Here is an 11510-nt window from a genome sequence, read left to right on the forward strand (position 1 = left end):
GGGCACTTTATCACATTTTAGCTACCATAGGGGCTCCCTAGAGGGAACCCTGTAAGGTGTTTTTTTGACCATATCCAAGTGTTGAAAAAGAGTGAGTGTGTGTTCCCATAAGAACTTAGGTCTCTCATGCAAGAGTAAAACCTGCTGACGGAAACAAAACTTATCAGTAAAGTTGTAGACTGGTGTATTTAGCTACCAATAAAGAGGAAAGCAAGTTCCCACATGAACATGTCTCATCATGACTACATTCTGGCAGTTTATTGTCCTGAGCTGGGTGATTGGAGAGCTCTGGTTCCCCCTTCCCCAAGCTTTGTTCATGTCACTGTCAAAATGAAAAGATGTAATGCGTATTCTTTTCCAGGAACAGATTAAAAAATACAATGTGGTTTTTTTAATAGTACAAAATATATTTAGGCAGTCATCAGTTTACCTGTGTGGGAAACACTGATAATGCATAGACAGAAAGAGATGACGTTACTTGCAATAGTAGGTGACGTAACTTCTTCAGTTCAAATTTGTGCATGAGTGCCTGGCTATGAAAAAGCAGACTGCCATTTAGCCATGTTGGAATTATACCTGAGGGAAACAACTTTTACAAAGAATACTCTCAGGTCCTTTATAAAATGCACATGTAAGCCTGTCACATATTCTCAAGTCCTTTATAAAATGCACATGTAAGCCTGTCATGAAGGCTGTTAAGTGTATCATACGGCTTTTGGGTTGCTTTAACTAAATTGAGCCCACTGTCAAAAGGAGTGAATTGTAAGCATCACATGCTATGTGCACAGATAAATAAGTTCTGCAAAATTAAATCAAGTATTTGTTAATTATACTATCCAGAAAGGCCAAAGGGATTCTCTTTGGTTAACATAGTAAAAATTGGTTTCCCTGTGCTTGTGACAGCTTGTTAAACAAAAACCACATCATATACAAATTGGGTGGATAAGATAAAGATATTCTGTACATGAATATCACCCAAAAACGTTGTTTCCCATGTAACCCACTGTTGGGTGACACTAAAGCAAATTCATTGGGGACAAAAGGCACAAACAATTTTTTTTTCCTTTTCTTTTATTGCATAGCATAAAATCCATAGAAACTGTACATCACAGAAAATCCTGGCATGGTTAATAACCATCAAATGGTGTGGTAAACAAAAGCATCACATCATGAATACTGCTCATGATCACACATCAACACTGACGTCAGTAGCAATCAGAGCAAATAATTTTTGGAAGGCCTGGCCCAGAGCAGACTTCAGTAGCAGGTTGAATGAATTTATTTTTAATTATATTTTAATATCAAAACAATGTACTCAAACAAATATTAAAACATTATATTAAAAATACTAGACTGTCAGGCTAAAAACTTTTCTAAATGGTTAGATAAACTGTTATGATGACATTTAAATAGACATCAGATGACAAAATCTGATGTTCTGTGAGGCCAGTGATGTGATAAATAGTGCAAAAATCATTTCTATTGCATAGCAGGTTGAAACTAAAGGTTCACTTGCCTAGCAAAGTTAAAAATGTATCCCATTATAAAGCATACACTCAGAAAAACTGATAGAAAAACTGCAGTGGGGAAAAAAAACCCTCTAGAGCATGAGTGTGAATTTAGTTTTCAAGTTACTATGCTGGAATTACGGTGCCAGTTGAGCTTGAATTCATATTAAATGGTAAAACAGAAATGAGTTCACAACAAACCAATCAAACTAGTAATAACACATTAGTTAAAATCTGGGGAAAAAATGTTTACATGAACAGACGGGGAACACTGATAAAGTATAAATAAAACAGACCAACAAATAATGTTATTAAACAAACCTTCATTTGGTTTATAAACAACCTTGCTTAAATGAATAGCTGTTAATCCTTTTGTAAACATTTCATGTAAAATTCTACTCACCTATGATTCCAGTTAGACAGGCTTAGTTTAAAGCACCAGAGTTAAAATTTCCCAAACTATTAACAGAGAATGCTAAAACCACTAAAACTAACCCTGAAATGCCCTTTATTTTATGAATATGGAAAATGAAACTGTTTTATAGCTCCCACGAATGCAAGGCAACTATGTGCATAAAATAAATAACAAATATATAAAGTGAGGGAAAAAAAATTCATTAAAAACAACAACAACAACAACTGTCGTCCCTTAAACGGCATGACATAAAAACACTTCAATCCCAGGCAATAGTACAACGTAATGGTAATCCCAGTCATGTGGACCACTTGCTCTTTCTGCTCTTACTAGGCGAGTTAACACAAACGCAAAAACATATATGTTTGTTTGACCCCCAACAATGAAGAGCTATTCCTAAAGCATCCATGACATAACCACATGACACTCACGTACACACCGCTACAACACGTATTTTCAGAGGTATTCAGTTTCGAATGCTAAATGCTTTAGCCTTCCTCATGCCAATCAACATTGGTGGTTTGATCTTTGGTTTATCTGCAAAAAGCTGTGCCTCGCTCTCTGTGGTGGGGAAGCGGCGAGAGTAGATGTCAGGATATTCCTTCTGAAACTGAGAAGACAAAATTATTAAAAACCGACGAATGCATGTCTATGAATACAAACAACCGCTTAAATATTCACATTGTATTCCATCAGGAAAATTTATGAAAAATGCAATTGTAGGGTCATTACCAGTCTAAGCTTCTTCTTCTTCTCCTTGACTGACATGCCTTTGTCCTTGATGATGCTCTCCAGCAGCTCTGCAACAGCTGCTTGAGACAAAGACAGCTTCTGCTCCTCAAACTCCTGAGTGCTGATCTGTTTGCAGAATGCGTAGGTTTGAAGAGGGAGTCTCTTCTGTGAGGAAGAAAAAGAATCAGATCAAGGTATGTCTTAAATACAGTTAAAATCGAGATACAAACATCAACTACTAAGGATGCATCGATACCATTTTTTCAGACATGTTTTTTCGGTACTTGCTGATACCAAATACTGACATTGAAATAAGTAACTTTCTTAGTATTAATCACTGGCCTCACAGAACATTTTATTTAGCTCTGTTTATATTTCCCCAGTTTACATAGTGGACATGAAAAGCACATACATGTGTTACGCTATTAGGTTCTTTATAACATTAGTTGATTTTAAATGAAGTGCATTAGCTAGCTACACTAGTTACCTTGCATCGAGTAGAGCTGCAGTGAAGAAGAGGTTTTGTTCAAATTTGGAAAAGCACTTTTGTACAGCTGTGAGCAAAGTAAGGTTTTGTTTTCATTGTGTTCTCGTCAAGAATGATAGTGGCTGATCAGCAAGAACAATACACAAGGTAAGGGCTGTTCTTTTTCTTTCATCTAGCATTGTCTGTAGACGTTGTTTTCTCACAAAACCAGCGTTCGCTGTGGCTTTAAACTGCTTTTACTGACTCATGCATATCTTTTTAAAAATTGTAACTTTTAAGCTTTATGTTTAAGATGTTTTATCGGGTTACTTGTACAAAGATGCCGTGGTTCCTCCTCTTGATCTTTTCACAGAGCACAATTTGGCACTTAGCATCTAATAGTTGATTTTGAAACCTGACTCCTGCCTCTTTTACAATCCGGCTCACTGCTGGGTTTTCAAATTTGCAAATTTTGAAAAAATGTGGAACTTTTTTATTATACCATTGAGTGTACTTTACTGTATTTTATACAATCATTTTTTGTGAATTGTGCCAATAGTGCAACATATGAAGGAATTCAATATTCTTTTAACTATTTCTGAGGCAGCACACTTAAATTGAAGCATGATCTGTGACACATTATACTACCAAGATCTAACAGTGGCACTGAAAAAGTAACACGCTAATTTCATTCTGGTTAGCAACATATTTCTTCTCTAAGTGATGTGAAAAAGGATGAGATTCTTCACCTGTGATCTGAGGTAGGCGATATGTTGTTCAACAGCATTGCGCAGGTACATGGGTACCTGGAGTACCTCTTGATGATGGTCCATTAAAAAGGACAGTAGCCTGGTGGCCAAGAGCTCATCCAGATCTACTTCCTCCTCACAGCTCAACACACAGCGAGAGAACGTTTGCACCATCTGTAATCACACACACACACACAGAAAAAGGGGCACACTGTGTCTGAACTTCCCATAATAAAACAAGAATATAATACGTTCGTGAGAGGCCGAGAGAATGTAACTGCTACTGCATGAAATGTATAAAAATTATTAGTTACATTGCTGAACTACACAGTTGTTCTTTACCAGTGTGCGTGTGCCGATGGTGTCATGTAACCGAGGCATGTCCACGTTCTGGCTCATGCGTGAGATCATGCGCAGTAGCAGCTGCAGTTTGCGGCGAGAAACCGGAGGAAGGAGAAGGGTGCAGAGCTGCAGTGCCTCAATGGCAAGACGCTCCAACGAAGGCTGCAGCAAGCCTGCGAAACCCCACAGTCAAAAGTACAGTGAAGTACAACATATAAAGGCAAATGCAACAAAAACAGAAATAGCAATCTCAGTTTAGCAACATGGCCAATCACACAGAACACAGAGCACACCAGTCATACAAACAGCTCAAAAACATAAATCCTATATTTCAGCTTCAGACACACACACCTTCGGTTTCTAACTTTCTTGTTCCATTGCTGCATGATCTCCCTGTCTCTCTCTCTCTCTCCATATTATATATCTTGATGATTTTATATATAAATCAAGGAGATCAATTTATGCAGCAAATACAAATACATTTAAATGTGTTGTTCTTTCGGCTGCTCCCATTAGGGGTCGCCACAGCGGATCGTTGGTCCGCATATTTGATTTGGCACAGTTTTCACACCGGATGCCCTTCCTGACACAACCCTCCCCAATTCTATCCAGGCTTGGGAACAGCACTGGGAGTGCACTGTCATGTGCAACCCCAGTGGCTGGGGTCGGTTCCCTGGCTTGGAATCGAACTCGGGCCACAGCGGTGAGAGCGCTGAGGCCTAACCACTAGTCCTCCAGGGCCCCACAAATAGATTTAAGTGTAATGTGAATATATACATATAAATTACAGCAAAAGTGCATTTCACTAATTTGTTACTGCATGCATGACTGCAAAAAATAAATCTCATGGGCTCTTTTGCATAAATTGAATCCTCAACATGAAAATGAAATACATTTTATAAACACACACCCACACACAGAGAAGAAAAAAAATTATATTTATAATATCCATACATCAAAAATTATGATGTATTCAAAACAACTGAAATCAGATCATTTATAAAAACCTTTTTCTCCCCAAATACCAAATTGGCCGATTTGAAAAACAGCATGCAAAAGAAAGGAAAATAAAGTTAAAACGAATGCTAAGAAGTTAGACGCATGCATATTAAAGGCAAGGTTATACACACAACAATCACAAGCCACACCAACACAAGCAGAAGACTCACGGTGCTGTGGACAGACACATGTAGGCCTTACTTTGCTCAGGACTCAGGCGACGTGCAACAGAAGACATTGAGGGACGAGACGGCACAACAGGCTTGCACAGATCTAGAGAGCTGTGATAACGTCTGCTATTGCTTGGCCCTGTGCTGACATCCAAGCAACTTCCATGCAAACGGACGAACCCAGGACCTCTAAGATTAACAGTAGAGGAGGACAAGTCTGGTCTCATAGTAATTTCTGCTATTGGAGCATTGATGCTAAAGCAACTTGCTGACATTTCTCTGTGCTCCAATATATCAAGACAGTTCCCGATGCTTCTGGGCCGAAGCCTGGCAGTTCTCTGACTGGTGGGTTGACGTTCTGAGGAGAGATGGGAGCTTGAGCTGCTGTTGCTTTGAGAAGTCTCTGTAGTGGGACAAGTCTCACTTGGGGAGGTGTTAGAGGACACGGAGGAAGAACCATCAGGTTTAGACTCCATATCTGCTGGAGAACTTCCTTGAGGGGAGGAACTGTCAGTGCTGTTAGTCCTGAAGGATGCTAGACTTTCAGCAGACCTGAAGAGCTCCCATTTTGGGCATGAATCTGCAGATTCATCCAGGATTCTTTCCAAAGAGCAACTCCTGAGTGGAAACCTGTTAAGTGGACGTCCATTGGAGTGTGCCCTTGAGCCCGCAAACTGGGTCTTAATTTTAGTGGCAAACACCTCTTTCATGGGGGACTCAGTCTCCTCAAAGGACTCCTTTCTTATCAAACTCAGCAAGAGGCACTCAGTGGATCTAAAGGCATTGGCAGAGTTCAGATGAGGGGCTTTAGCTGGCTGCGGACAGCTCAGCTCCTCCAGGTTTTTACGCTTTCCACGCTGAGTACTGGGAGCAGTGGCATAACCGCACAAAACTAGCAAAGGATCAGACAAGACAACATCAGCAACAAACAAGCAGGCAAGGAGTGTGGGAGGAAAAAGGGGACGTTTTTAGGAGTCAGGGTACATAGGAGGGTTAGTTTTTAAAAAGTTCACATTAACAAAAGGACCAGGAGTAAACTTGAACTTGAACTTTCTGCCGTTGAGTGAAAAGAGAAGTTAAATATCAGCCATTATTTCATCCCTCTCATTCTGTGTTTTGGCCCCTGTGATTACAGCCAGTGCCTAGGTCATGGTCAAGAGCCAGTGTCTTGCCAGTCACATAGGACTTCTCAGGACTCTATATGCTACTCCAGTAGTATAGAAAATTTCCACCCTGACACAAAATATTTGTGATGTGCTTTGCAATCTTGGTGCTAAATTGCTTGCTCATGCAGTATTTTGGGTAACGTGGGAAACAATTAACGAATGTGAAAATAGACCAATGTGTCAATTAAAGCTTAAATGCTTTAAAAGCTTAAAAAAAAATCCAATACTGAATTTCATTTCATAAAATAAATCTTGGATACCATGGAATATCACATATTAATTATAAATATTTATATGCAGTTATTCAGGGTGGATCTTTCCATGAGTATACAAACCAAACTGGAGAAAATGAGGTTCAGTGTGATCTATTTTAAATAATACATAAGGTGACATTGTTTGAAATTTAAAACACAGGTCTTCCAATATCATTAAAATATTTATATTCCCAAAATAAGAGAGTGCTCTATTTTCAAGTATGGGGGCTAATCAGCCTCTCAGTACCACAGGGCTATATTTTTATTAAACAACATTACAAATTTGGTAAACCTACAATCAGAGAAATTCAATCAAGTGTGTACGCCAGTGTTGGCTATAGTTGGCAAAAAGGGAGGGGGTCTGGGAAATATTTGTTTAATTCTGCCAACAAAAAAGGTTCCAGATTCCTGATTTAGAGGGATGAAATTCTGATATATTATTTTCATGAGTATAAAGCACCATTTAGGTAGGTTCCCCTTATTCTGCAAAGGACACATTAACAGAACCCAACAGCACCATTACAACTGAATCCTACATTGCAACCTATTTACAACTGAAAAATATTGCAATATATATTTTGGATGGTATAGAAAAACAACTGGATATATGACTATTTGATCAAAAAAATCCCAACTAAATTTCATACATACCCAGAACATTAACAAACAATTCATAGTACTGAAAGGTCAGCATTGGCTGGGGAAGACTGTGAAAATAGTCAGACACTGATTTGAAGACATCCCTCTCAAAGCCTGGGTAAGATGGCTGGTCAAACTTTGGCCCTTTAGAATGCAAGAAAGATAGAAAAAACAAATATATAATCAGAAAACTTCCAGCATTAGATATGTTAGCCTTAACCATTAACCATATTGCATTGTTATTTCAAAGGAAGGTATATCTCCCAAAACTAAACATCATTCAGTGTGTTGTGCTTTTTTGTCACACACTGAGATGCATCAACACTTTTCTAACCAAAGAACATCAGATTATACTGCAAACTAAAGAGGCACCACCAATTAAGTGAAGGTAAATGTATTTCACTGATTGTTCTTAATGCATAGTTATATGATATAAACCAATTACTCATTAGCGATCTCAGTTACATTCATACTTACAGTTTGCAAGACATTTCATAGCTGACAAAACCCAGTGGGGCAAATCCTCTGTGAATAAAACCATTGTGCCATATAGTTAAGCTGAACCACATTAAAAACATGATCAGAATAACCATCTTTAAGCAGTGGTATTTAATTATTACACAGATTTTCTTACCCGTCTTATCTTCCAAAGTAACAACTCCATGCTTGTTCACTTTGGTCATGTTATACATAATGAAGTGAGAATTTACTTCTGCTGGATTCAAAACATCTTCCAGAGATGGCAAACCCAGCAACTTCTGTAAACTGGAAAAACAAAAATTATTTGGCCCTTTCTTGCACATTCCTTTATAGAGCAGTGCAACAAAATCACATCTTAAATTAAAAAACAACAAACAAAAAAAAAACCACTGAAGCTTACTGTGTCAATGTTACATTCTTCCAAATATCCTGAATTTCTTCCTCTGTGACTTCTCTACAGTGTACAGCATCTTCTGAGGATGAGCCGTTGGAAGAATCTTCTACAGCTGGAGCTATATTTTCCTTTAGAAAGCAATAAGATTTGAAATTTGTAGAACCAAACATATGGGAAGTCAATAAACACACATTGTCTTTAAAAACTCACTTGGATTTCTTTGTCAAATTTCTTGGAACCTCTCAGTTTGAAGAAGCTGTCTCTGTCCTTCAAAGACAAACTCTTTTTCCTTGTGCCTTGAGAACTAGCAGGGATCGGCTTCAGCGGTGATGTTGGTGGAAACCTGCAAAACATTTCAAGAACATACCAAGTAATTAATTTGTCCATTCATCTTCAGTAACCACTTTATTCAGGTCAGGGTCACAGTGGATCCAGAGCCTAGCGCAAGAACACTGGGTGTGAGGTGGTAATACACTCTGTAAGGGATGCCTGTCTATCAGAGTGCACCATGCACAAACATTCACACACATTAACATCCAGGAGCAATTTATCTTAGCCAATTCACCTATCAGTATGTTTCTGCAAGGAAGGAGGAAACCTGACAATCCGGAGTAAACCCATGGAAAAATCAGGAGAACATGCATAGAAACTCCACACATATACTGTGGAGCCATGAGGCGGCAACACTACTCACTGCACCACCGCACCACCATGCCAAGTAGAAAACATTTACAATGAGGACAGATTGGTGGCACAGGGACCCTGGTTCAACCCTCAGCTCAGGTTCTGTCTGTGTTCCTGCTACCTACCAAAAACATGCTGGTAGGCACATCGGCAACTCTAAACTGCCCCAAGTGTGACTGAGGGTGTGAATGTGTGTGCACAGTGCCCAGTGATGGACTGGTGTCCCATCCAGGGTGTATTCACACCTCTGTCCCAGGATAGGCTCCTGATCCACCGCGACCCGACCAGGATAACTCGGTTAGTGAAAATGAATGGAAACAGTGCACAACACAGCCAGCCTCTTAATCTGGAATACCTATAGAGCTGACTGTTGTCGTCCAAGTCCTCCACACCCCATCGTCCTTTTACATCCTCAATGACATGATTTTTTAAGAACTTCTTTAAAAGCTGGACAGTCTGCTGCCTGGTGACCTCAGGTCCAAAGTTACAGTTGTTTCTGAGGAGGTCGTGCAACCAGTCTACAGCTGCGGTGGCGGTGAAGCAGTTCGGATAAGCCTTCAAGTGCTGCCGATGCTTCTTCACAGGCATCCCCGCCCGGAAAAGCTTAGTTACTTCATTCCACTGCAAAAATAAAATAAAATAAAAAAAATTTGACTTTTAGATTTACAGAAGACTAAAGTTAGAGGAGTTTGATGATGACGACCTGGCCTGATACTTTCCATGTAGTGATCCTTTCCAGCACAGCATAATAATAATAATAATAATAATAATAATAAGTTAATTCTATACAGCACCTTTCTCAGACCCAAGGACACTTAACATAGAAAAATAATATAAGCATAAAACAACATAAACAAAATACATAAAAATACAATACAAAAACAGGTTAAAATCAAAAGACATGAACAGGTGACAGCCAGGATAAAGGAAGACAGGATAACTTGTGCAACAGAAAAAGATAAAACTTAAGATGGTAGTGTAGTGTGAATAGCTGGGTCTTTAACAATAATAACAAAAAAATCACTACATGCATAGAGGAAGGTTTTTACAGGAAATTTTGTAAATGAAAAATCAGAAGCATGCAAGAACAGTCTAACTGCTTCAAAAAGAGCAAAGCATGTAAAATTTTTTATATCTCTCTCTCTTACCAGTTTAGTGGCTCTGTAAGGACCTGGTGTGATAATGTGCGAGTCCATTGAGTCTGTACCACTGACATCCGAGACAAAAGGACCTTCAGCGACACATTCAGCAAGATTCTATGTTTAATTAATGCACAATAAATGCATAACATCTACAAACTAAAAGACAAAACCACAGCTTGCTACTTAAAGTATGCAGACATGCAGTAAGCGCACAACATGGCTGCTGCTCTGCACACCAAACCGACTGTTTGAAATGATACCGCTGCGCTCGGGTGCATTGTGATTGGAGCGTTTGTTTGGACACGTGACCGACTTCGCCTTCCATAGAGATTAAACACAACTCTGCCACCTGTTGGACAGATAGAGAATTACAGCACTGCTGGTGATTCAGTATACAAACTTCTACATTTAACTACTTTTCTTAGCATTTTTAGACGTTCTTGCAGTCAGATCTCCCTGTTATCACCACTGTTCACAATCAATAGTGGGGTAGTGTTTTAACAGGTGTCTTTAACTTTATTAACTTCATTAACTTCCTGTTTCATTGGCTCTAAAGCGGTCTTCTAACTTTAGGAATGTGGCCTACATTTAGGCTACTTAAGTTGTATTCACTTTTATAAAGTCTTGCAGTCTTAGTGGTTAGCACATTTGTCTCACACCTCCGGTGTTGGGGGTTTGAATCCTGCCTCCACCGTGTATGCGCAGAGTTTGCATGTTCTCCCCTTGCTTCAGGGGTTTCCTCTGGATACCCAGGTTTCCTCCCCCAGTCCAAAGACATGCATTGTAGGCTGATTGGCATTCCCAAATTGTCTGTTGTGTGAGAATGGGTGTGCGTTTGTGCCCTGCGATGGGTTGGCACCCCGTCCAGGGAGTCCCCCATGGAACAGGCTCCAGGCTCCCCCACAACCCTGTGTAGGTAAAGCGGTAGAAAACGGATGGATGGAAAGTCTTGAAGTCATTTAATAAATACTAGATAAGCTCTGCTTCTAGGTTTCCTTCCTTTGTAGGGGTAACACATGCAGATGTATAGGAATCATAGTCTATAGCCTACCTTTCATGAAACTGGCTAAATAAAAAGTGTTAGAACCATGCCAGATCTCCCCTATAGCACAAGCTTTGCTGTTGAGTATATCAGTCAGCATATGATAAATGTAAAGAAATAGTTATTGAGGATTAAAGTGTGAGGAGTATTTTAGAGGATGACTGAGAGGAAAAAAAAATGTTTGCTTGAAACGTTCAGCAGTGTAGAATAAAAATCAAATCATTGCAGAATGTTGAGAACAACAACAACAGATCAGGGACAAATATGATAACATTTGAATATTTCTCTGAGGTTATAACCATGATTGGCATTAAGGTTATCACAAGAA

General features: G+C 39.2%; 1 protein-coding gene across 2 annotated transcripts; it reads right to left on the reverse strand.

The window, feature by feature from the left end:
• Positions 1-1059: 1059 nt before the first annotated feature.
• On the reverse strand, positions 1060-10428 carry depdc1a (DEP domain containing 1a). 2 transcript variants are annotated; one of them, XM_026919517.3, is made up of 12 exons: positions 10147-10428; positions 9354-9619; positions 8525-8657; positions 8321-8442; positions 8075-8205; positions 7918-7965; positions 7453-7584; positions 5413-6273; positions 4213-4385; positions 3871-4044; positions 2656-2820; positions 1060-2533 (listed from the first exon to the last, which is right to left on the reverse strand). In XM_026919517.3, exons 1-12 carry the CDS (start codon positions 10192-10194, stop codon positions 2390-2392), a joined length of 2397 nt encoding a protein of 798 aa, XP_026775318.3. In that variant the 5' UTR covers positions 10195-10428; the 3' UTR covers positions 1060-2389. The 2 variants fall into 2 exon arrangements, with proteins under 2 accessions (XP_026775318.3, XP_026775404.3); XM_026919603.3 differs by lacking the exon at positions 5413-6273 and having other exon boundaries at positions 1062-2533; positions 10147-10426.
• Positions 10429-11510: the final 1082 nt, after the last annotated feature.

The sequence above is a fragment of the Pangasianodon hypophthalmus genome, chromosome 8, assembly GCF_027358585.1.
Source record: "Pangasianodon hypophthalmus isolate fPanHyp1 chromosome 8, fPanHyp1.pri, whole genome shotgun sequence".
Taxonomy (NCBI): Eukaryota; Metazoa; Chordata; class Actinopteri; order Siluriformes; family Pangasiidae; genus Pangasianodon; species Pangasianodon hypophthalmus.

What these genes read in the sequence shown, in the direction of transcription:
- depdc1a (XM_026919517.3), bottom strand. Translation starts at nt 10,194, where the DNA reads ATGGACTCGCACATTATCACACCAGGTCCTTACAGAGCCACTAAACTG. An exon ending in GACAACAGTCAGCTCTATAG is followed by an intron (nt 8,658 to 9,353) that starts GTATTCCAGATT and finishes AATGTTTTGCAG; the next exon opens with GTTTCCACCAACATCACCGC. An exon ending in AATTTGACAAAGAAATCCAA is followed by an intron (nt 8,443 to 8,524) that starts GTGAGTTTTTAA and finishes TGCTTTCTAAAG; the next exon opens with GAAAATATAGCTCCAGCTGT.